We start from the raw sequence: 26,617 nt of genomic DNA on the forward strand, positions 1-26,617 counted from the left end.
TAGCCTCTTCCCCCCCGGCCTAATAAGCTGTCATCGCATGCCTGGGCGGATGACTGCAGGTTGCGGAAATCACTCGTTGACGAAGTGTATGTATATGCGCAGAGAAGTTTCTCGTGAGTCCTGACACACGGGGGCTATCCAACCGTAGCTTAAAATGGCGGAAGTCGGGGACGGTCTCGCCCCATTTTTTTTTTTTTTTTTTTTATCTCCATCACCCATGACCTAAACCCTAAAACAAAAACTTCGAAGGCAAGGACAGAGAGATACTCACCTTTGAATCCATAATGGAATTTCTGCACTTTTGTGCCAATTATTACTGAACGTTACAACAACGTTTAACAAAAAAAAAATTTTTTTGTTTTACACACACACGCTTCGGAAAACGAAAGCGTACTGAAGAACCCCGCGACAATCGCGAAGCTCCTCGCACGGCACGCAGGAGTCCCCTTTATACCCTAAAGATGGCATTGACAGTGAGATTTAGGTAAATTGTACGTACACACACATGCATAGGATGCGGTAAGTTATCTCCGAAGGGTCAAGCCGAAGGCACAGACATAAAATACAAATTTCATTCGCTATTGGCAATTTCTTTTATCATTTTTATTATTCAGAAACATTAAATAATCCGTAACACTAACACAACAAGGATAGACTCAGTAAATGAGCGCATCATGGGAACAAAACAACAATTATATTACTATTTATGGCCTTTCTTGAAATAATCTGCAATCTCCTGATAAATTTCTTGGAGGTTGAACTTATGAGGCTTATATTTAATCTTCATGTCCAGCAATTTCACAATTCCTATTGTTCCATCTTCATTAAAAGCGTTTTGCAATTCAGCAAAACTCACATTAGCTTCACCCAATTTTTTTTTCAAAATTGTTGGTATTATAGTTTTGGGAAATACTGAAAGCGTGTTAATAATGTTCCTCACGTGTTTATTGCGCTGATACTTTGTAACAGCATCAGTCATTGGAATAAGCTCTGAGACAATATCTTCTAGTGTAAAAACATGACAAACCAAACGTCTCAATAGATATGCATCATAGGAAGCGTTATGAATACTTTTTGTATCCACATGTTTCACATGAGCACGAGCTGGATTTCAGAGTTTTAAATTACCATCCTTCTTCTTCTGAATCTTCATTTTATGTTTGTATGCTTCCAAAGAGCAAGCCAAGCCAGCAACAACTGAGTGAAATTCATTTAGAAGCGAGGCTTTCTCAATGGATCTCAAGAGTCGAGGTCTATCAAAACCGAGATTATGTGCGACTAATATGCATTTCTTGTTGAATTTCTGGAGATAGGAGAGGAGTTCAGTCAACGCACAACAAATACTCACAGTTTCTAGGAGAATTCCATTCATATGAAGGTGTATAAAATTAAGGCTGATCCAGGGCACTGGGTCGATCGGACACCATCGGAATAATTCGGGAGTGGGCTCGGGTGCCATGAGGGGTTACTCTGACCACATACTTCACTTCGTGTTCATCCATCAACTAAATCGCATCAAATATCGTGATCTCATCAGGTTTTTGTATCGTGGCTTTTATCGGATTGGTTCATCTTTCTTATATCAATTTTGGTTCATTATCATCGAATATTGTATAATTATCATCATCATCATCATTATTGGAAAGTTATCACGTGTAAATAGTGTACATTTGGGTTAAATTATATTGGATCGCCATAAGGCAAAATCAACGTGTTTTTCGTCACCATCCCGAGTTGGAAAATCATCTCTCCACTTCCGCTTCCAATCCACCCTACCCGGTTAAAAACATCAAATCCCTAACAGAAGGTTTCCTGAGACACTAATTAAGGGATTTTTCTCTGTAGCTTTAGGATCAATCGGCTTGGAGGGTTTTATATAGATGTCACATGATGTTGATCCAGTGCCTGCTGCGATCTTCCGGATGTCACAGTTTGCACTGAATCCTGAAGTTTCTAAATAAAAAAAAATGTAAGCCGTCGTGGGACGCCTGGCAGATGTGAAACATCGTGTGTGTACAAGTAATATGCATAGAAGATGATTTTATTACAGGAATTAAATATAGCCTCATGGACAAATGAAGTATTACGAATTTCTTACAGAAAATGGTAACTTTATTTAATAAACATTTATTTACATGTGATATAAAAGTTCGATTAATATCAAGTGGCCACAATTTAAATATTCCATCCGTGACTTCAGTAATAGTTATATTCGATGTTTCCTCTGCCGGTATTACTGTGACGAATGGTCGATGATAACTAAAGTACGTTACAAAAGTATTGGATGAAACATCATCAAGATATCTCACAAATACAGCATCTATTATTGTTCCATATTAAAAAATATAAACGCCCATTTATATTTATAAAAAATATAAATATGTTAATAAAATCTAAGATAAAAATTAAAATAGTCTGGTACTATTCGATTAATAAAGTCTTACACAACATTGATAGTATGCCTTGTTTGAATGATCAGGGTGCCGTCCAGTTTCAATAAGAATATGTTGTGATCCCTGCGATGATTGTTGGGAACGGAAATATTTTAAAAAATATGATATTAAAATACACAAAAAAAAGAAAAAAAATTCTAAGTGTGGCTTTGTGACGTTTGGGTTTTGGCTATCCACTGCGATAATCCTTTGGATAGCCAAGTGATAGGGAATATTCCCAGTCTACTCACCGAGGGGGTTATATATATACAATACAGGGTGTCCCAGAATTGCACGTCCAGACTTTAAACTTAAGTTGGGGATGAAATTCTGGATCGAAAAGTCCTGAGCGACTTTTTGATCAGACGCACCCTCTTCGACTTATTCAGGGTTGAAGTTGGACGAATCAGGGGCGTGGAATACCCGGTCGGGTATGGGACACCATATCCGGCTTGTTTATCATTGGTTGTGTTTTTTTACAATTTTTTTCCAGTTACTAAAATCATGGTAAGGAAAATCAGCAGCGAGAGAAGAAATTCGACATCTCATTAAGCATTTATATCTATTTTTCAATCAATATTTCTTAGCATGCATTTCTGTCGCTATTTTTTCCCTTGGAAATCTGTCGTGCTGCTTTTTTATTCCTTATCTGTAATCTACATGAGTTGCATTAGTGTCTAAACTATTATATTCTTCTACTACTTTTTTTTCGTTTCAATTTTCATTATTGAAAATTAAAAATCTGTATATTCGAACATGAATATTTTTTAAGGCTGCAGAGGGTTATTTTGCGAGGCCAGAAATAATAAAACACGTAAGTTGATTGAGTTAAGAGCCCACATGACTCAGCTACGTAATTTCTAATGTCATTTTCTTTGCTTTTCATTCCAGCCGCCATTTCAAGAATTTTTAGATGATACCGACTTTAAGAAGATTGTCAAGGCATACAAAAATGAGGGAAGATTAGAGAAGATTTCACGAAGTTTACTGAGCCGAACAATGATTAAAAGAGAACAGGACAGGCAATTTGACAGAGTATATCGAGACGAAAGATTAATCTCTTTGAGAACGTTTCGAATCACCAAAAACCAATGTCAGAGCTGGGATCGGCAAATCAGCGAGATTATTGTTGGCGAAAATCCCCGAGTCTATTACAAGGAATGTGGAAGAGCAAACGATCGAAGGATTCCTGCAGCAGCAGGATGTCGTCACGAGCACTATGATTACATAAAGAGAAAGTTGAGAGCGAAGGGATTATTAGCACCCATTAGAGCTCCCAGAAATATTGTTCCTGTTCTCCAACCTCCACCTGAAAATGCAGAGAAAGCTGTCGAGTGGCTAGAGACTCATATCGTTCCACCGGAAGAAGTGAGGGACCATTGGAGGAGATCATATCCTGTCCGTCAACGACGTCTCCAAGAAGGTTGTTCTGTCAACCTCTACTACACCAAGTTTCCTTGGTTGAAGGTGGCATTAGGAGCTGAATTAGGCAGTTCGAATCGATACCATATAGTAATTATATTGATTTCAAGAGAAATTATTTTTAAAAACTTATTTTTAGTTGCAAAACGATTTCGATACTGTGTATCCTAATCACGGAAATTCGTTCTTTGATCGTTGGGAGGTGGTCAGGCCTCACATTATCAGTTTATTGGAGCAGTGCACTGCTTTGAGTGTTGATGATAAAAAAATTCTCGGGTGATTCACCTCGCCTGTTATTACGTAAGTAATTAATAAGTAATTTTTCCACTCATTTTGCCAGTGCTGCGATAAGAAAAGGTTTTTAATTTTCATGCCAATCATCAAATAGAACAATCAATGCTCAATGAGTCGGCGTATTGATTAAAAGCTCAACAAAATTTTTTCACTGCATAGTTGTCTGATAGAAAATTCATGTGGACATAAATTTTAGCCTTTTGGCAACACAAAAATCAATAATTTTGTAAGAAAAAATTCTAGAATCCATGACATGTCACTTCTTTTTTCAATAGAGGTAAAAAATGTTTTCATTCACTTGGAATGAAGTTATTTGGTTACGCGTAAACCAAATATTTAACATTGAAAAACAAAGGAAAATCATTAACAAATTCTTTTCACATATTTCAGACAATTGTGATGCTATAGTTCTTTATTTACTACCATGCCTAATTCCCCCTGGTTCAAACTACAGTAGACAAGTGCAACGTGCACATGGGAGGTGAACTAATGAAGAAAGAAAAGAAGCATTCATGATCCATGTAGAGGTATTTGAAATAATCAACTGTCATGAAAATGGAATGAGACTGGTGTGAAATGGAAATAGTGATTTCTTTCTATATTTTCAGACGACAGCAGAGATACTTCCAGCTCTCTCCAACGACAGAGGAAAGTTGTGCAAGCTGCGGGATTATCGTTGCAGCTCATTCCAGTTATCGTGGGACCCTTAGATAATTTACTAGCTACGTATGTGTATGTCCATGACTCATTAAACCATCCTACAATTTACGCGACCGATTCAATTGTGCATGCTGTTGATCTGACATTTAAAATCTTGGCCCTACGTTGTAGCTATCCAGAACAAGCACGTTCTGTATGGTTATTCCTGCAAAAAGGTATTTTTAACATTCATACAGACAGCAATCACTCTTTATTTATCGAGATAATGTCCCAAAAATCTGTGGCCCCTCTCTTTACAACCAACCTCCTGAGCAACACGGGCATCCGACACCTTTTCCTTGATCTTCATTGTAAGTTTCATTTCTCGTTATCTTTCGAATTCTATATTTTGGTTTCGTTGACGTGATCTTTCCGCTTCGACTACGTTTTTCATTTTGTTGTTTCCCTCGAGACAAAACACAACTGGCGCCCTTTCCTGTATATTTTCTGTTTTCAGACGACCAGGAAGAAGGGCGAGTTAACTGGCTGTCTTTTATGCAAATAGAAATTTACCACGTTACAATACACACACTTATGCTATACTCGATTTTACTCAATTTGTACCAAAAAACTTGTTACCAGCTATTTGAAGAGCATATAGTTCTTCAATTTTTCCGCAACTGATTTTAATTTGTACCCATGCAAGTTTTTATTGTTCTGCATGAGGCGTGGGCTGTATGGGGTAGGGGTTGGTGATTTCAAGTTCCGACGAAAATTCGACGTAGAACGATTGTTCACGTAATCAAATTGTCGTTGATCCATCCCCTGTACTGTTCTCCTCTCACTGTCCCAACTCCACCGAACTTTGACACACCATCCTGACAGGGCTTTGTGGCGATAATGCCGCCAAATGTGGGACAGCAGCTCCACTAAATGCAGTGCCTCATTCTCACGGAATTTCATTTTAACATTTCTGTGCATAATCCTTCCTCCTAGCCCACGATCTGGGTCTTCAGACTGATTCATACATATAACTTTCACAAATGTATTATTCGCTGGGGCGGGGGGGGGGGGGGTCGTCTATGCATGACTGTTGATCATTGGGCACTCCGTCCCCTTGGTATATGAATCCACGGGGAAGTGTCTTTTAAGGATTTAATGGCGGAATGATCTAAATAATCCGCATTAAGAGGAGAAATTACTCGGGAGGTTGCTTTCAAATGGACGATTTATATGGCACTGGACATTCTCCTGAGGATATAAATTATCCAATTGAAATAATTGAAGAAATGACGGTTTGGCCAGAAGTACTCGCATAGAGTCTTAGTATTTGAAAAATGTTTCAATGATGTGACAAACCTCCAATTGTTCAACGTTTAACGGTCAATGTCGTCTGATTGAAGAAACTCTACTCATTAAAGTTGGTGTAAAGAGTTAACCTGTTAACGCACAATGTCTAAGTGCTCTGTCTTATAATTTATGAAAAAATTATTTGGTAACTTGAACATACTCTTTCCATGTTACCGAAATGTCTTTCACAAATGCTGATTGAATATAACCAGTAACTAACTATTGTAGTGAGTCATATTGGATTATGGTATTAAATAAGCAAACACATTTATTAACTTTCAGAAATGATTTTATTTTTGAATATCTCCAAATCTTGACAGACAGAAGGCACTTCACTCAATGAATATATACACGAGACTGAAGAGGTATTACAAGTTAGACTCGGTTGCCCCGGAGAGGGTAATATAATTTCCATCCCCTGAAATATTTTCTTTTTCCCTTTTATGACCCCTTCTGGTCAACAGATGTATTTTGGAAATATCCAAATGTTATAAAATGTAAGGAAGAACTGTGGACATTTCCCTTGATTCTACAACCAAGGCAAATCTCGGAGAATGTGGCTATGAACTATCTTTACTTAAACGAGAAAATAAAACTTAGCACGAGTGGAGTTTGTACCCGGGAAAATCCCCAAACACCAGCAGATCACCTCTTTATTACTCAAATTCGTGCAAGGGACATAATGTAAATGTATTGCCGTCTTGATTAGAAAGCCATTGTCAGTAACCTGCTCGAAGTCTAGCTAGAATTCCAGCTATCAAGCAGCCAAGGGACTAATCAGCTCCATTGTTGTTTCCAATAGGTGAAGAATGCTTTGTATCTTTATTTAAATATGAAAACCATTTCAATCCATTTTTCTTCGTTTACTTGGATGTGGCCTCCAGAGAGTTTTCAGAATCCATATTGTGCCAAGGCAAGTTACGAATAACGTGACATAAGTGACGACATGTCTTTGTGATGAATCTCCAATTTGAATGTTCCATTCATAACTTTTGGTTTTCTGGAAACAAAGTCAAAATTATCAAATGGATCTGTAAACATTTGGAATCTAATGAAGAAATCGAATCAAAGTTTCAAATGATATACAATCCTCCGTCACTGAGGCGCCATGCCATCGCGAATTCATCAATTGAAAGGAAATATGCGAAAAATGAACAAACTTTGTCTGTGGTTCCAAAGCAATTTTGCATAGTAGTGATGTTTTATTACATAAAATGTAGAAATGCGTGGGTTTTTCCGACTGCATACAAATACCAAGATTATGTGAAGGAAGTTCGGGGGGAAAACCGCACTGGTGTCAAATCTTTCGGAAGTGTGACGAAGAATATAATTTCCTTGGGGGGGGGGGAGGAGACATTAATCTACCAGAACAAAAATGGACCAGTCTTTCTCACTTTCACATATTCTGGATATTTTCTTCACATCCCCCCCCCCCCCCCCCAGTACTACGCGTCTCTCTTAGCTTGCTACATCCTGGACCTGAAGCACGTCTGTCATTTCCGTTCCTTATTTATGGACTCCAAACAACTTGCCACCGTCTTTAAGGTCTTCCAAAATTTGTATCTGTTCAAAATCTTGCGGTCAATTATCCAATGGCCACAACCAATAATCTTTGACCACCATAACGAGAGGTCACGATCGTTTTCGGGATCGTTAGGGTGGTCAGTACAGCTTCGATATCTATCAGGATCAGACGTGTTTCATAACCTCGCTCGGAAATTCAACGGGAAATCCATCGGAAATCGTCGTAATAACCGGGAACATTATCCGGGAAACATAACTATACAGTCCATTAAATAAATGAACGACATAACATTTTATCAACGGAGTGACCATACGTGTATGTTTAAATAAATCAGGACTTTCATCTAAACCACGTGTGAACCATCATTATCAATCTCCGAACTTCATCTTGGCACTTCCCAGTGCCATCCGGCCCAATCATCCTTCCGGAAACTCATAAAATTCAACAGTATCACTTATTGAACTTCAAGTCCATTATCTTCGCCCATCCCTCCGCACTTTCTTTTTCTCTCCTCGACAAATACCTCTCAAGGTCGCCCCAACCATGGCTTTTTCACATTTCCCATTGACGCCTCTCCTTACTTTTAGCGTTTTCTCATTTGCGCAACTTCCTGTCGTCCTTCCTCTCCACCTCTCTGAACCACGCCTTCTCACAACCCGCCCTCAACTTTTCGTTGAAATGCCACGGTCTTTTTAGTATCTCTTCCTTCCGCCTAATCCTCCTTAATCCCTCTTTGAGCTCGTACCCTGGACACGCTTGACTCACACCGAACATCCACTTAGATAACCTTTTGTGTAGCGCCTCTATCCCTCTGCACCTTCTTCATGTCTAGATCTCCAGGTTGGAGTTCCTCGTCGCCCTGAGCAGTGCGTCAAACATCCAGTTTTCTTTTCCAATCGTTCCTAAATCTTTTCTTCTTAATCGCCTATACATTCTCCATCATCCTCACTGCTGCCACTAATCGTATCTTCACGTGCAGATCATCCATATCATTTCTCGTTAGCGAATAACCCGAATATCAAAATTCATTCATGTCTTCCACCGTCCCTAAACGTAGCCTTCCTTTCCCCCCCCCCCCTGCCGTTCTACCCCGTTCTCTTTTGCTGTAAACTATCATCTTCATCTTCCTTACATTCACCCCCAGGTCCCTTTTCCCCTCCACTTTTGCAAACTGCTCTATCATCAACTTGGTCTCGCTCTCACTGTTTACCGGCAGGAGTATATCCTCCGACGGGGTAAATGAAAGGCACTCCTCGCTCCCAATAGAAGTCCTTGTCCTCTTTTCTCCAGGTTCTTCTCCAAACCTGGAAACATCAAGCTGAATAGCAAGGAACTCAACGGGGAGCCGTGTTTCATACTCCTTCCTGCCCGAAATCTCTCCCCGACCTCCCTTCTGACGCTGGCTCTTCCCAACGTCTCCTAAAATATTTCTTTTATTCTCTCTCCATTCACCTCTCCCATAATATTTCGATGTTTATCCTCTCGAAGCCCGCCTTAAAATCCACGAACCAGGTGAACAATCTCTCCTATTTCTTTTGTATTATCTTATTTATCAATAGCTTCAGTGTGAAGATGGGTCCATCGGGTCCATGTCCTTTCTGCAACCTGCCTCATTGTGCGGAAACAACAGTCCTTGTTTCCTCTGGACTTGGCTCTCACTCGGTTACTCCCAGCACCCTCTTCCTCCCTGGCACTCTCACCTGACCCTTTACCCCTCCAAATAGATCCATCAAATATTCCGACCACTCGCTCATGTCAATGTTCTCATCTACTCCACCATTTATCGTCCTGTCTCCATTGACCAGATCCCATCCTCGTTTCTCCCTCATCGCCGTGTACACCATCCTGCAGCACCCTACCTTCACACTCTCGGTCTCGCCAAATTCGTTTCTTACTTGACCTGACCAATGCGGTTTTCAGTCTCACCTATAGAACCCAGACTGCTGCACTGAAACTTATGAATGATGTCCGACGTGGTTTTGATGAACGGAAGATAACGATTCTTAGCCTGTTAAAGTTTCCTAAAGGAGGAGAGAACATGGTTTGACGGCGTTTGTTCCAAGAAATGGTGGAGTCCCACCTGCAATGTTGGCTTTTGAAGAAGGAACCTCTAACATAGTGTTGACTTGGCCTCAGTTTCTCTTTTTCTAGATCTAACCTAACCTGAGTTCCCCGGCTTCTTCTGCACACCGTTGATTCGTTTATTTTATTATATTTTGTAGTATTTATTCCAGTTTTCCTTCACATTTATTATTGAAGTGGTTGGTCGCGGGTTTGCTGTTAGTGTGTTTGCCAATCGACGGCGGGATGTCCATGGAACACTCTCGAAGGGATTAATTTATTTTCTTTCTCCCTCTCCGGTCGCTCTCAACTTTCGAGAGCTTTGTTCCTCGGGCTAGTCTGGGATAGAACGCTGCGTTGAATAGTCGGGCCAAGTTTTTCGAATTTTTTGTACCATACCCGTTGACCCATCGGATCTACGAGTACCACTCAAATAATGAACGGGACACTCGAAAATATTAATAACGTGTCCGCTATTTACTGACCTTCGTCTCAGCGTTGTTCGCTTCTCCTCATTGGTCATGCCAGATCAATCGATAACTTTAATATTTATCATTTTATTCCTATCTTGGTGAATTTTTATTCTGTTCAAATTTCTACACAATCAACTCACTATTTTCTCTCATCTTGTAATATAAACAGATGTAACCGCATATCAGCCCAGGATCTTGACTGAACGGAATGTTATATCGTTGTACCCTGAACTTTCTAAAGCGGCTGTAGCGTAGGACGCGAGGCTGAGTCTCGAAGCTTTCTGACATTGACGGACAATCATAATTAATGAAAAGCGCGAACTTGCAGCTCTTACAATAGATAATTTTTAGAGAAAACTTTGGCTTCCTCTTCCCCCATTTCCCCAGCTCTCTGACATTAATAAACATTGATGATTTTTAAAAAATGGGAACTATTAGGAGAATTCCACAGAATCCGATATTATCCCATTTCTTACAGAACTCTCAACTTCCTCTTACCTGTTGGAAATATTCAAGGGTTCAACCATTAAGTTTGTTCGATAGAAGTATCTCTTTCCTAAGGGTGTGCTTTCCTATTACACTATTTCATTGAACAGATCAACCTTTTACCTACATCTTTTATCATTTAGTCCATTAACAGCTATCGGTTGCAAACCGAGGGTAGAAGCAATACCAAAAATGAATGCTGTACTTGGAATGAAACCATAAAACGGGAAAGAAATTGATTACTCACAGTTTGATATGGAATTTCTCTCCATTTGGTCGATAACTCAACACAGGGTGAACAAAGTTGTATTTTAGAGACTAGATACTCTTTGATTCGATGCTTACAACCGACAAGTAATTTGGGAGTGGGTAGTGTTACAGTGACCATGTCTCCTTCCTTCCTAGTTCTGTGATACCTCTGATGCACTGGGAGGCTAAAGATTCCGTTGGTTTCGTTCAAAACCGAGCACATTGAAACCCTCTGGGGCTTTGCCTCCTCCGCAAAGATCTCAACGTCTGTCTCACCTTCAGAACAGGCAATGCCCTGGAATGAAAACCCAAAGAGAACCGTTAATAACCATTGATTTGTAACAGGGTGACTAGTCTGACACTTAATGCTTAGATTGTGTTCGGTCGCATGTGGAGAATAATTATTCAGACGACCGTTGAAGAGTTTTTTTTTCTGTTTCTTCCAACCTCCTTAGCCTTCTTCCCATTTCTAGAAATATAGTTTTTAAATCGTGGAGATTTGGTTTGCGCACGTACTAGTCATAAATCCGTCCAATTTTTATTGTTTTTTATTTTGAACATTCCAAGCCAATTGGCTTACACTGCTATACAAACATCCCGAGTGGAAATTTCATCAGGCGACCCTGAAGTCGGATCAGTATTGGACCCGACAATAGTCAGGTTTACCTGAGCTAGTAACCCCTGATGACAAACTGATCAAATCTTGATCCAGTTTGTGTAATCAAAAATAACTCAGGTCAATTGTGTAGCGAAGTGGTAAACTAGGATAAGTGCATTTTTTAAAAAATGGGTTCTTTGTTTAAATTGAAACATAACATTGTTCCGGAGGTCCTCACAAAAGTATTTCGCTGAAAATTAATTGTTGGTGCCAGTAGTGAACAAAAATGAGGAGGATAAGTGAAATTATGACAGCGCAAATGAAGATAAGTTGACATATCCTCGGAGGTTGAGTGGCTGGGAAAGGATAAGTTGACTTATCTTAGTATATTTATACGACTTGCTTCATTGTTTGAAATCAACTTAAAGCGATCCTTGGCGTAGTTCGTTGCGGGGGCTTGCCTCTGAAAATAAGGCGCTCGAAACATACCTGGTTCAAATCCAGCACTTGACAATTTATTCAAACAAATCAGCAATAATTGTTTGAGGATTACGGGACAGTAGTTAGAAATCACATACTGAGTTTCCCGGCTTGTGAGTCGCACTATTCTCGCAGCAAAACCTCCAAGAAATTTCTACCTTCTCACTTGACCCGGACTCAGATGTTTAAACTGTATGAGGAAGCATATCCTGATCAAACCGTTTCCAGATGGTCATATCAACAACAGATTAAGGCGCTTGGCTTATCATTCAAGGAACCGAAAACTGACACGTCCAGAACCTGCAATCAATTGCAGATTCAACTGAAATCAGCTACTACCGAGTTAGAGAAGACTTATGCCAAGGAACAACTGGAATCTCATTTAAATATGGCCAATGCACCATACAACATGAAAGTCACTGACAAGCAAATCACCCAAAACAGTGACGGTAGAATAATTGTCACGACGTTTGACCTGGAGCAGTGTTTTTACAGGGATCTTATTGTTGATACCGAGGATAACCCCCTAACGGATCCAGGAATTATCTCATCAAGTGAATACAATGATTAAAAAGGGATAGATATGATCAGTGTAATACCATTGAAATTGGAGTATCATAAATACATAAATAAAATTTTTCGTACACAATTCGACGGAATTTAGTAACTGATTATTGCCCTGACAACAACTAGAGGATAAGTCAACATATCTCTTTCCATTTTCATTGCCGAGGAAGATAAGTTGACTTAACTTTTGTTGGAAATCATGACAGTGAGGATAAGTGCGTGACTTAGGCGTCAAATCTAGTAAAAAGTCTTGGTGCCATCGTTGTTAACAAATAATGGAGCAATAAATAAATATCCATCATTGGATGCGTGAAAATCCTCCTTATAATGCTGCAAATCGTTTTTCAGCTCTCCTGAAAAATTCGGATTTCTGCACTTATCCTAGTTCACCACTTCACTACAGAATTATGATCAGGTTTGGATTTGATCAGCATGGCCTTAATTTGATATCAGGTCACCTGACTAAAACGGATCAAATTCTTATCTTCCTGATATGATCTCAGCCATTACACGGGGTTATGAACCATTTCTGATGAGGTAGGGATGTAACTCAATTGATTTCAGATTGAACCGGAAAAAGACCTGAGAATGAAATTATAAAATTTTGCTTATATGTACTTTGAAAAGAAGTCGAATTCTGGCTTTTCGTGTGAATTTTAAATCGCCTTTCCACGTAAAATTAGGAACATATAATTTTGCAAATGGTTTCAGGACGTATCACAAATCTGAATGTTTCAGTATTGAATTATTTTCATCATTTCAAACAAATTAATTACTTTTGTTTATTTACCTATCAATTTTATAAATATATTAGATTATTATATGCCTGAATCACCGAGATGACATCATCTACAGTTAGAAACATCTGTACTGTACGGGGTAACTAACGCGATAGCCGAGTTGAGTTTAATGTCGACCCTTCCTTGGGTTGTAAGGCCCAAGTATACAATTGTTTGTAGGTTAGTTTTGTCTCCGTACTGCTGCCAACGACGCGTGACCCGAAAGCAGAAGGATAGTAGGTTTTTAATAATTAGCCACGATTTACCAAAAAGCTTAGATTATATTTTAAGAAATGGTTGTTTAAAAATTTATAAGAACAGACAATTACAAGATTAATAAATTAGTTCGCACGTAACACACAATATTAAAAAACTTATTGCAATAATTCTCGCACGATAGATGTTTTCTCAGATTTTTGGATTACAACAGAGGGTTGTAGCTCGAGATTATCACTTCGAACTCTTTTGGTGTACTAACTTGTTACAAATTCTTCAAAATACAAAAATGAAGAGTGGGTGTAAGTAATTGTTCCCTGGTAGGAAGAGGGGAAAAGAAAAATTTCCTGGTTGAAGGAAAAATTATTGCAGGGTGTAAATCTGCCGCGTCGCAGATGGCTATGTTGGGCCCATCGCTGTGACGCGGAGTAGCAAAAAAAAAGGGGGTCCTCATAAATTCTTGGGAAGAGGACATTAGTGAAAACTTTTAGAGCTCTTAAGAATTTTGGGAAATATTGTAGACAATAGATAAAACCGTGGGAAAGAGTTGCCACGGTTTTCTCAAGAAGCAGAATTTTATGCTGTGACGACTTGTACGTGCTTTAAGTCGCCTGGCAAGGGATTAAAATTACTAATTATTTTATAACATAAGAGGAAAATTTGGAAACGAACAGTTTTCCACAGTTGTCTAAAAAATAACAATTGAGGGTTATATATATGCGACCGAACAGAAGGTAAGTGCGACATTTGATATTACAAATTTTCTATCAACATTGAGCTGTCCCTGGGAGGATTACATCGTTTGTAGACGTGAACAAGTTCAGTTTTATGGGGTGCCAAGGACAGGCCAAGTCTCCTCAAATTAGCGTCTATGATTCTAGTAGATTCCTCGATGATTTGAATGCTTTTGGAAACACAAGGGCGACATATACAGCGCTAGATCATCGGCAAACTTGTGAGTTTTGAACCTTACTATTGATGCCCTCAGTAATTTGAGAAACGTAGAGGGTGTACAGCATTGGAGACAGAGCTGCAAAAGCATGGTGATCACCCTGACTGATGTTCTCCTACCGTTCCTCCTAAATAGTTCAGTACAGTGTAATATAACAAAAACCTTAGCCACAGCCACGCGTGGCGGGGTCCGCTAGTAAGACTATATTACTTAGGTTGTTATAGGTCGATCTGTCATTTCTAAAGCCGCTTTGGCTGTTAGGGAGCAAATTATTACTTTCTATCCATCAATCAAACCGATTTTTAACCATAGTTTCGAACAGCTTGCATAGGCACGACGAGAGAACAATAGGTCTGTGGTTAAGGCCATTAGGTTTCGGTATGAAATTAATATATTAAGAGTTGGAGCTTTTGGGGAAATCAGCATTGGTGTACATATGATTAAAAATATCAACTAAGATTCAATGATATTGAACCGGAAGTCTTTTTATAACGCCGTAATTGATGCCATGCAGGCCAGGCAAAGATTTATTTATCCGCCTTCTCAAGTCCTGATTAAACTCAACAAAGTTGAACGTTCAGTTCAGAATTTAATTTTCTTGGCATTCGGGAACATCCCCCGGATTCGTCGAACACCAAGGTGAACTGAGAATATCAAGGATTTCTGGTATTTTGGATTCGTATTGCAGATGATCTTTCCAGGGTGAACATTCCAATTGTCTGCGAGAGATGATTAATAAAAAAATTGTATTTGCCATTCGCAGATAGAGATTCGAATTGGACTTCCAGAAAGTACTGGTGCGTGGATTTAAGCTTCTCAGCGAGTTATTCCCAGTTTGTCTTCTCAGAATTTAATTTATGAGATTTTTGGTGTAAAATATTTTTTCCTATGTTCAATTCAACGATAAGTGGGAAATGGTGAAAAAGCCCGGTTTCCTGTTCTACCTGAACCGTTACTTTGTCAGATATCGACACTGAGGTGAACATTAAATCTATGTTAGATTCACTCTGATGGCTCACTCTCGTAATTGTATCTCTATTATGCATGATGCAATCACTGACACTGTTAATCACATCAAAAAGTCGACTACCGCTGGTAGAGGTGAAACGATAATTCCAGGCCGTCTTCCAGGTATTAAAAGCCTCCATGATGATTACATTATTTACTAAGTCTTTAATTGAAAAAATTTGATGCCATATTTTGTGAGATACGATACTATCTGGGGGTTTATACATTGCCACGAGGCTTAACGTAGGTTTGCCGTTGGTGATATTTATTCCTATAGTTTCAATGACATCTTCAGAAACCCTCTGAGTTTCTATTTGCTGGTAAGCAATATTATTTCTAATGGGAATCAACACATCACCTCCCGCTGAGCGTCTTCTGTCCTCTGTAATAATCTCAAATCCCGGAATTCGGGGCTGGAATTTCGAATTTATTTGTATATGTTTTTCCACGCAAACGATAACACCTAATTGATGAGAGATAGCAAGTAAGTCATTCATTCTCAGCTGAAGGCTGCAACAATTGCAGTATAGAATAGGCAATTTATTCGAGAAATTGTTGTCCGGAATTGCCATTGATTTTAATATTGATTGCTGTTTGCTTAGATATTACTAATATTACTCAGCGACAGAGATATGGGATACACTGTGTCAAGTTTTTTGGAAATTCTGGCAATCTGACTTTTGAGAGTTCTGTCCGTTATTACTTCACTAATAGGTCTAGTGTCAGGCTGTCCATATATTCTGAATAGAAAACTTTAATATTATCGTATGTTATGGGGAAACTAGACTCATCTCTATTATATGTACTCTCGAATGGTGATATCTGAACATCGATGATCTCCTTCAGCTTGTCCGCTGAAGGTGGAGTTATCTCCTCCCTAGTGCCTCTGCAGCTAGAGAACTTGTTTTCGGCGATTGGCGTCTCTCCGGCGAGGATTTTACGGGACGGGGCTGTGCTAGTGATGTGTCTCGTTCAGAGGCCGTCGCATGTTTCTCTCTCCTAGATTATTTGTTGACATTGATGAGGCTGCGATTGTATCTTCGCACGAATGATCGATGGTGGGGTCTTATCGCCTGGGATGACATCGTATTGTGATTGATTGTCAAAACCTAGATTGTTCTCATGTGAGGAATCGATCAACATTATATCGGTAATTTCGTAATAGTCGATGTCTTCCTCGTCTTCGCCCACTGCTTCAGCAGAACTTGTAACCGTGGGACACTCTCTGGCTCTGTGTCATCCCGGCTTGCGACAAATAAAACACTTCATTGTCGTAGTGTATGGGCAATTTTGGGGGCATCTTATTGACTTGATCTTACTCTCTTTCCAAAATTTACTTAGTGCTAAAAGGTACTCGTTGACTCTAATTCCAGGAATGGCATCAAGGACGATTGAATGCTCTTTTTTCGGCAGACTTGATTCTTCGATAATTTGGGAGTAGCTGGGTCTTGGTGAATTGATCGTGTTGTTTAAGTCTATTACCCCTGTAGTCAGAAGTAACTTGAGAGAAATCCGGCCGTTCTGTTGGAGCCAATACCCCTTTTGTCCGAGGAAAGAAGGGGTATTAAAAAATGATTGTTCTCACTTGTTCATTAGTGTCACTTACTTTATTGTAGATAAATTATGGATATTAGGAGACCATTAGTTTCGAGAATTTGTACGAGGCCGGAGCGTTTATAAACACGTCTTACTTGCTCGACGTTCCAGCCGAGAGTCTCCCTTCCGATTTAATGTGAAAAAATCCTTGTTAACCGCTTCATATAAAAATTTGTTTCTCATAAAAATTTAGTCACAGGACACATCTGTAAACAACATGACTATCATAAATTCCACCCAAAAATGGTTCTCGTTCCGTCCACTTTTTGCTTTTTTCCTTTTTTTATTATCTTTATTATCGACAATAAAGGGCCTACCCTCTCTACCGTGACTCTGTACGTGAAAATTGCGAGATATCAACAGTTAGGTACTTGTGCGATTTTGAAGAGCCAACATCGAGTGAGCTCAGTTTTTCAAATCCATTGTATCTGGAGCCGACTTATAGTGAAAATAACTTTGTGAAATTTTGCCTTAATATTTAAAAATTAGTGCAACAGTATAATTCGTTTTATTTCATTCCCCTTATTTCTCAACCTTGTTTTATTGGTAATAAACAAAGTGTTTAAGTGAACTGTTATTTATTCTTCGTTTTTTATTTAAACCTCTTATAACCTCTTCGTTTTCGGGTTGCTCGCCGTTGGTGATAAATATCGTTAAAACCATTGACGTACCACAGTGTATACCTGAGTCTTTCAAACTCAGGAAAGGGTCAAATTTCAATTTAAATTAAATTCGACTATCGTGTCAATGAAACGATACAACAGATGGCGAGTTTTTAATTCTACAATGGATAATTGATATTGCCTCAATGAATAGACCGTTAACATAAGTATCTTACAAATTTTCATTAAATAGACACACGATAGACATAATAAATAATAACCACCTCAATACTCAATTCTGATGTGATGTGATGTAATTAAATTACATTTAGCAGAACCTTCCTAATTATGCTTATTGAGGACATTAAGATATAAAAAAATGTCTGCGAGTAGTCTAGTCATTGCCATTGTGGCTCATGGTGAACTTGAAAAATGGTTCATCAAGTCAGAGGTGGGGTCGAGAGTGAACGGGGGGAGGGAGTGATGGCGTATCCTGGAGGGCCCATTAAGGGGGGAGCCTGCTTTAGAGGCTTCAAAAAATCGATTTTTTTTTTTTTGCATAAATCACTTCCTAAACTATCCACGAAAACTTTGACACGCGATTTCTCGGATTTCCATTTTTATGATTTTTTCAAATTGTTGGACAAGATAGGAAAAAAAGTAAACGTCCTATCGAAACGAATCAAAATGCGGTGAATTTGGAATTAAATTCTCTTCCAGGTAAACCTAACATATCTTAAGAAAGTTTACATTAATTCGGTTTTTAAACGATTTAAAGTGCATTTTTTTTCAATCTGCGAAAAATTGTTGAATTTTTCATTTCTTGTTGAATTTTCGTGGTTCACCTGGGAATTACACTATTGAAAATTAAAAATTTCTTTTGTTTTTTTGTTTCACATGAAAATTGCGACCTGCATCTTGTCCGACACACAGAAATTACACACTCGAGGCGCCTCCGTAAATTTCTTCAAACATGAAGAATATCTAATGTATAATAATAAAAAAATTTGAGAAGACTCTTCAAATATATAAGAATAAATCCTAAGAGTTCCATTTCAATCAGACATTTCTTTCCTTTCCAAAAAAATGCTTGAAAAGATAGATTTTTTGAAGCCTCTAAAGCAGGCTCCCCCCTTAAGGAGAAAGAAAGTAAGAGTTAATGTTGATGGTACTTTTTTTATGGAAAACAAAAGAGATATAATGGGACAGGAGTCAGCGAGGAAGATCGATGGTGGAAGGTTCTAAAATCGTTGCAATGAGTGGTAAGGATCGCAGGTATGGGTATGTGCGAGTTGGCTATTACGGGATAGAGGTGATGGTTGAGATGGTCCTACTAATTTTACTATAGGTTAAACTAATTTTATCATAGGTATTTTCGCAAAAAAATAGAAGAATAAATTTTGATTCCCCCTGAAAGCGGGAGCATTGGAAAACTTAATTGTGTACTCTGGCCAGTTCAATCTGAACGATTACTCATTAGTTAATACTAATTCATTTTCAAAAGACTTTCTATTATATGTAAAAAGACCTTTAAAATGTTTTATAGTTGAACTGTAATACTATTGACACAAGATAGTGGGATGCGCAGAGATCGTCCCAAACACGCCGGTTATCCGTACTGAGGTTGGGGCTGTGATTGAGTGCTAGTTCTCTAACGTTATCGGAGAGCGCTTTCTCTACTCTAAGGTTGTTGGGTAAAAATTATTGACTTGTTTGTATGAGAGGACGTGTTGGAGACGTGAAGGAAGAGATATTCGAGGATACAAAATATGATATTTGTGTGAATGTCTGCATAGGAAATCACAGGCCGGATTGAGATCTTGAGAGAGCATATATTTGAGAGGAAGAAATGGATTACGAACAAAAATAATCACGACAACCGAGTATGCTCTGCTTAAGCAAAAACAATATTGAATATTAATGGTTTAGTTATTTGGAAAGTGAGAGGCATAACAGTTGTCAAAATATGCAGTTTTCCGTGCGGAATTGGTCAGACAATTAACATACTTTACATATTTCCGAAAAAACGCAAGGATGACTATCTAATAAATGTTGGTAAATATTTACGATATTCGTGAATGAATATATTGGTGTCTTGAAACATTAAAGTGCTCGTAATGGTTTCTTAAAATTATTTTCATCGGACTGTTATTTTGATGAAATGAAACTTGAAAAAGTGCATTTCACCTTCTCGATAGAGGGCACCTGCTGTCGCCCCTAGAAATAAAAAGTGGCAGATTAATAGTAACTCGAAATTTCACGTCATCCAAAGTCATTTTGGAATGATTTAGGGGACATGTGTTTCTGTATTTGAGCGAAAGATCTGCATGTGGTCAAAGTTTCAGCTCTAATTGTTCTGAAACGAATATTGCGATCAAGGTCTGTGACGAGATATTGGAGGCATCATACTGTAACTTGGACCTGATAAAATTTCAGATGCAATGGCTCCAGCAGTGAATCTCGGAGGATATCGAGATTCACTTGAGGCTAGCTTGGCAAGGTTCTCAGCTATCTTGGAGCTCGCCGCATTCTGGTGGCGGCGTATGCCAATACCCAAAATACCCTATGGGCACTAGGGTGGCCCATGAAAAGTGTAGTTTAAATATCTGCATTTACAGTGTTCTATTCTGATAGGGTAGCTTATAAAACATTTATGTGAATTTTTTCAAAATTTTTTAAATGTTTTTAACCACCGCAAACGCTATTCAAAGTTTGAAGAAAATGTTTGACCTACTGGCAGTTTGCAGTCACTAAGTTTGATGACAAGTCAAATTACTTTATGGCGGTTCTCGCTAGGTATGTCATAAAAGTGTTCAGTCGGTGCACGGGACATCTTCCAGGTACCCCAAAAAAACCTTTGCCTATCCATTCCACTGAATTTTCGACAAACATAAGGTAAAGCTCGAACTAACCCTTCCCATTTGATTCCCGTTAAATTCTGAAGCTTATTTGATTCTCAAAATCCTTCATTCCTTCTAATTACTTCTCCTTCCGCCTCTCTCAATCGGTATTCTGAATGCTGATCAATTTTTTTAATAGTATTTTTTTATGAATTATTTCATATTAAAGGCTGGCAACCGATTGACAAATACGAAAAAATATCAATATTGTATTTCAGAGGAAGTTTCATTGCAATTTGCATAACGATTTTGGTTTTTTATGTCTTTCACCTAGAACATTGGGCTCAACTGATCAGAAACTCTCATTTACCGTATATCATGAAATATTTCCCCGATAGAGTGACAAAACTTTGTAATTATCGATATTTATTGAAATTTCATAAGGATTGAAATATAGTAAGCTTACTTCAAATGAAGCTATTCCTACGAATCAAATTTCATTAGATTCGTCATGATATGAAGCATTCCACTATGTAAATTTTTAATCGAAATCATTGAAAAATTAAAAATTCACTCATGGGCAATGAAGGGTACACTTTTATTTATTGGCTGTAGTAAAAGATTTTGTCCCGTGTCAGTGAAGGGTCAGACGGTTACCTGACCCTCTCCATTTCATTTTACAGCTCTCATTAGGAGCACCAGATAATCCGAGCACCTGCCGTTTCCAGAAATTTTAAAATTTTCCAATGCAGTTTTCCTTGATTCACAATGTAGAAAAATATTAGTTTTCTAGTTGAGATGATAGTACAATAGTTGGATAACCATGCAGGCGAATCGGAAAGGAAATCGGATAATTTGGAACGCTTTTACAAGCCATCCAAAACCTTGATTTTCAGCTAATTTCGTACTTTTTTATGCCATGAAAAATAAGTATAAAAATTGCAAAAAATAATACTAATATTCTTAGGCTTCTCGTGATGCATGCTGGAGAAGAGAATTGCGAAATTCGTATAATTTCCAGGTATAATAATAAATATGAACTTTTTTCGTTTCTCTACGTATCTATATTATGTGAAATTCCGAGAACCCTTTGCCGCCTCAAAAAACAATTTCAAAATCCTGAAAAAATTCACACTAATATTTCATCAGCTATCCCATCAGAAGACAAAACTTTAAATGTAAATTTCAAAGTTTTCCTTTTTTGGGCCACCCTAATGGGCACCACAGAACCAGTGCACGTCTCAGGGCACATCATTCATAGACGACGGACTGACTACCGCTGACATATAACCAAATCCTTGAATTTTCATGTAACGATTCATAGTAGTTCATAATGTGCCAATGGCTCGGAGGCTGAGGAGGGTTCAACAATGCGACTGGGGAAAGTTCAAGCCAAACGTCGAGGATAATAAAGCCCATAAGCGACTGACGGACTATCCACTGGACATTACCGTCGAGCGAATCCCTGGTGGACCAAGGAGCTGTCGTATTCGAAATGCTTACCGCAGGAAGACTCCCACTGGAGTACTTAACATCAATAAAAATAGGTATGACATAGTTCTGCGGGCGTGCACTAGGCAAATTAAAAAAATCTAAGAGCACCACTAAAGGCAACGCAAAGTCTAGAACCTTTAACTGCATATACGCGGCAAATAAATTGAGAGTTCATCCCGCACTGGACCATACGGGAGACTACTGTTGTACGATTGGCACACATGTATCTGAGAATGATCCCGTGAAAAGAACAACCCGGACAGATTGACACTCTCGAGCGCGCCTAAATTCTAAAGATTCAAACAGAGGATGTACCATACGTGACGAAGAAACAACTTAAGGGCCTCGGAAAGATCCTTATAAACAACGAAAACCTCAGGAAGTCATTAACATCAAGTTAAGGTCCTCAACGTCGCTCTCCTGAAAGTGTCTCGTATCTTCAGCAGACTTTACAACATCGACCTGGAGCTCAGCGTTTTTCCCACCTCATAATAAGCTGGAACACTTTGGGTACCCCTCAAAGGAGCGAATCGGGATGTGTTGTGCCCTGCCTCTTCTGGGGTGAGGTACTACGATACCCTTGACGTCACTCAAACCCTCAGAACTGAGCATCTACTTCAGCCAATCCTCTTTATTCGCATCTATCATTAATCATACCCTCCTAATTTCAAAATTATTGATAATTAAGTAGAGATATCAACTTGTTACCGAACTGAGATATTAAACGACGGTCGGTAATATTGTCGATACCATTGGGGGAAGAAATCAGCAGTAGCGCCATCGAGCGAGATAACTCATCGGCTGAACTCCCTCATGTAGAGATGACGTTACTAGAAATTGGAATTGAAATTTTGCTGCCTTGTATTGACCCATTCTACTATCGTCAATTTTTACTTTGATGCGGCCTTTCAACTCGATCGATCCTGTAGTTCTTCAGATCGTGCAATTCTCGTAAATTTCATTTTTCTTCAATATCTCAAAAACTAGAGCAAGGATTTCAATTTTTTTCAAGATACTCGTCTCAGTGGACACCACTCAAAGCTATGAGAATATGTATACCCGTTAGTGGAAGAATCACGAAATATTGCCATTTTTCCGTTTTTAAAATATTTTCTGCATTTTGTACTTAATAACTTGATGAAAATTTCGGATAAGAAAGTTAGAATTTGGTAATCAGACGTCGGATGAGTGCAATGCGCCCGGTGGTTGTAACACAATCTATTGTTTTGTTGAAATTCATATTACTAATAGGTCAAATATATCTTTCTAAATCTCCTGACGAATGTCAGTAACACAACTCACCCACGTCACGAATTTTTACCTTTCCATTTTTGAAATCAAATTGGTGCGGATCCAATGGCATTGGTAGAAGCAACCGAAGTACTTCTGGCGAATAGCTCCGGTTGCCTATTTGTATTCAGATTGGTCGGTAGCACCCGATGCGATCAATCGTCATTTTCAATAACAATGACTTTGTATTATTCAATTACAAGTACAAGTATCAATTTTTTTCTTTTCCGATTAACTCTAACATTAGTAGAATGACTTTGAGTTTAAAGTGTCTTGCCTCGTGTTTTCCCATGAATTTCCAATGGAAGATGAAAATATATCGCTCCGCCATGACCTCCGTACTCGTCACACCATAATGCCATCATTTGGAAACGTCGCCGATGAATTCCTGCTCTCCCGAAGATACCGAAGTAACCATGTTTATTTTTCAAATATGCCAGCTCCCAATCCAGATATACAGTTATCATAAGTTCTTCAAGTTAATATTCTAATTGACTCAACTTTCAATTGATATTTCAACAATTTCGATGGTATCACAACTACATATTTTGTATTACAACGAAACGAAATTTGAAATTTATGAAATGCTCAATTTTTTAATGAAATATCCTATCTAAATTTCATATCATTTAACATTCAATATTATTAATTCCTATTTATTTAAGAAAGAAAAGTTTAATAAAAATCCACGAAAAGTTTGATAATACTGAAGGAAAGTTATTCAGGAAAACATCCCTTTCTAATTGACTTTTTCCTGGACAAAGTCTGTAACCTAAATAATAATTTTAAAGATCAAATCTTGCCTGACGAACGCGCGGATCAATATGCAATATTTTGACGATATAGCGCAGTGAGTGATGAAGAAATTTAGGAAAAGTGGCACATTGGCCATGAGTTAATGCTACATACATGTCGGTTTTCGACCATCTGTCCTGTCCATCGTGCAGTCTTCTACCTGCTGCTGGGAGTAGAAAAATATCAATGTAATTATAACTTATTTTGACGTATGTGGGTCCACATTTCCGTTGACTTCCAGGTCTAATAAATGTGGTTAGATCCCTCACATTCGCTGGGTTTTCCTCGTCATAGCGGTCTCATTCTCAAACGATTTTCCCTTATTCCATGGGGCTTCTCCTTCCATTTCCGGGGCAAATAATTTATGCCATTTTTTATATTAAATCCTCCGCCAAATGGTGCCCATGCTTTCGTCTCAAAGTATCCCATTTCGCGATATGACTTGGCACCACGGGTACCTACCTCCTCGAAAGTGAGGATCACTGTTATTTACATGTCTCGTGACTTGACCAATTTTCCACAGAACCCTCTAAGTATGAATGCTCACTAATCATCACTCACTCTTCCAAGGAGATGGAAATGTCTTCTATAAAATTTTTAATAAAGAACCTTACCAGTTCTCGGTAACTTTAGCTGTTAAGATTTCTGGTAAGAGCCGTGACTCCTTCAATAGCCTCAAAATTATGGGGGATGCACGATTAAAATAAGGGATCCTCGGGGATTCTGAACATCACCGTAGGCCCATTGTTTATTTATTGTCAAGTTAGGGTAAACTCATAGATCGACCGTAATTGTTAGCGTAGATCTAGGGTTAAATTGATCATGTCCCGTGTGCATAAACACTGCGCATTTAATCACCAGAAATATTCATATAAACTGATCATTCCAACATATTCTCACCCATATATCTAGAATTACATGATACGCAACATATCAACCTATTCGCAATATTTCACTTCCACGACCACGGAATAATGAACCAAGTATGAAAAAGTATTAAAGTCAATAAAATTAATAATCTTATTTGCTTACCGTGCCAGCACTTTTCAAATCTGCAAGTTCATCAATACTGACGTATAAAGATGGTGGTAATGTCAGGTACAACGCCGCACGACAATCCTTCTCAAGCAAATTCGTAATCTCCACGAAGTAATATATTTTCCTTTATTGAAAACAAACAAAATTATCCAAAAAATCTAAAAAAAGCTTTTTAACGAAGTTGTGGACTCTTACCTGTGAAATCCATCTCCATCAACGTGAAAATCAACTTTAGCATCGAGCCAATCCGAATTAACAGAATTAAAAACGAAAAATAACGTAAAAATATGAATTATTTTAGGAGAAATTGTGTTCTTCACTGCCCTCATCTTGACACGTTTGCACGCAGCTTGTAAACAATGTTGAAACAGCTGGTGTAGTGTATCATTAACACCACATAATTAGAAATTGATTAATTTCCGGCTTCAGAACATTTGAAAGTATACTGCACACCATTGGTAATTGCTTATTTTCAATTGGTAGTAAATATTCATTTTTTTATCAATTAAAAACCTGTACAGGAAACAAATTTTGCACTCCATTGTTCTTTTTTATTAACGGTTAAAATGGATATTGTCAATACATTTGAAATTGTTTGTAGGTTATATACAGTCCATTGGTATAAGGTTATCAATGATGGCTCATGTGATTTAAATTAATTACAAATATGGGTTGAGGTGGGATGGGTCTAAAATAGGTACATCCGCAAATAATGGTACAGGAAGTGGCGGCCATTTTCCCCAGCAGTTTCGGGGGTAGGGCCATCTAGAATCACTGTAGGGAACTGAAAAAGAGAATTTCTTTACCTGTTGTGAAAATTACCGATCGGAGAAAGGAATGCGAATGTCCTGTATCATAATTTTGGGGGGACTCCGTTTGTACTTTCTCAACTGTACAAATGATGAACTGTAGAGAGAATTTTCAAACGTTGAGAGCACCGGTGTGCAGGGATTCAACTATCGAGACAAAAATGTGGCTGTGCATGTGGAGCCAGCGCCACATGTACAAGCTTACCTTTTTGTCTCGACAGTTGGATCCCTGCACACCGGGGCTCTCAACGTTTGAAAAACAATTGAAAAAGTACAAACGGAGCCCCCCCAATATTGCGTAGCGGTGGCGCAGGAACTAATTCCGTTAACGTCCCTGTAAGTAAAACAGGGAGCGTACGAGAGCGTCAATAATGACTAGAGTGGGAGAAAGCCCGTGAGTGGGCAGGGCCAACGTGCTGTGATCCCAACGAAACTGAGGGATTTTGAGTTTCATAGGTGCACGCCAGCTGATCCAGAAAAATGCCCTCAATTAATATTTAATTTCGTTCAAAAATTCATTTCTCCCCCCTAATGAAGATTAAGGGATAAAACCAGCGGCATTTGATTGAGAATTCCATTCTCAATGAATGACTCCAATTTCATCCCTTAATCTTTATCATTT

General features: G+C 38.5%; 1 protein-coding gene and 1 long non-coding RNA gene across 2 annotated transcripts; both read right to left on the reverse strand.

Annotated features, from left to right (window-relative positions):
• Window positions 1-6,404: 6,404 nt before the first annotated feature.
• LOC135161013 (phosphatidylinositol-glycan biosynthesis class X protein) lies at window positions 6,405-25,829 on the reverse strand. Its single transcript, XM_064118244.1, has 4 exons — window positions 25,382-25,829; window positions 25,181-25,310; window positions 10,930-11,226; window positions 6,405-7,137 (listed from the first exon to the last, which is right to left on the reverse strand). Exons 1-4 carry the CDS (start codon window positions 25,513-25,515, stop codon window positions 6,982-6,984), a joined length of 717 nt encoding a protein of 238 aa, XP_063974314.1. The 5' UTR covers window positions 25,516-25,829; the 3' UTR covers window positions 6,405-6,981.
• LOC135161014 (uncharacterized) lies at window positions 11,716-17,330 on the reverse strand. Its single transcript, XR_010298674.1, has 2 exons — window positions 17,138-17,330; window positions 11,716-17,070 (listed from the first exon to the last, which is right to left on the reverse strand). It is a non-coding gene; the product is annotated as an uncharacterized LOC135161014 (long non-coding RNA).
• Window positions 25,830-26,617: the final 788 nt, after the last annotated feature.

The sequence above is a fragment of the Diachasmimorpha longicaudata genome, chromosome 3 (genome assembly GCF_034640455.1).
Source record: "Diachasmimorpha longicaudata isolate KC_UGA_2023 chromosome 3, iyDiaLong2, whole genome shotgun sequence".
Classification (NCBI taxonomy): Eukaryota; Metazoa; Arthropoda; class Insecta; order Hymenoptera; family Braconidae; genus Diachasmimorpha; species Diachasmimorpha longicaudata.

Bases quoted from the DNA above. Each gene is read 5' to 3' on its own strand.
- LOC135161013 (XM_064118244.1), bottom strand. From the start codon at position 25,515: ATGAGGGCAGTGAAGAACACAATTTCTCCTAAAATAATTCATATTTTT. The intron at 11,227-25,180 runs GTAAGCAAATAA...TTTTCATTCCAG, and splicing joins ATTTGAAAAGTGCTGGCACG to GGCATTGCCTGTTCTGAAGG. The intron at 7,138-10,929 runs GTGAGTAATCAA...CTTTGTTTCCAG, and splicing joins GAGAAATTCCATATCAAACT to AAAACCAAAAGTTATGAATG.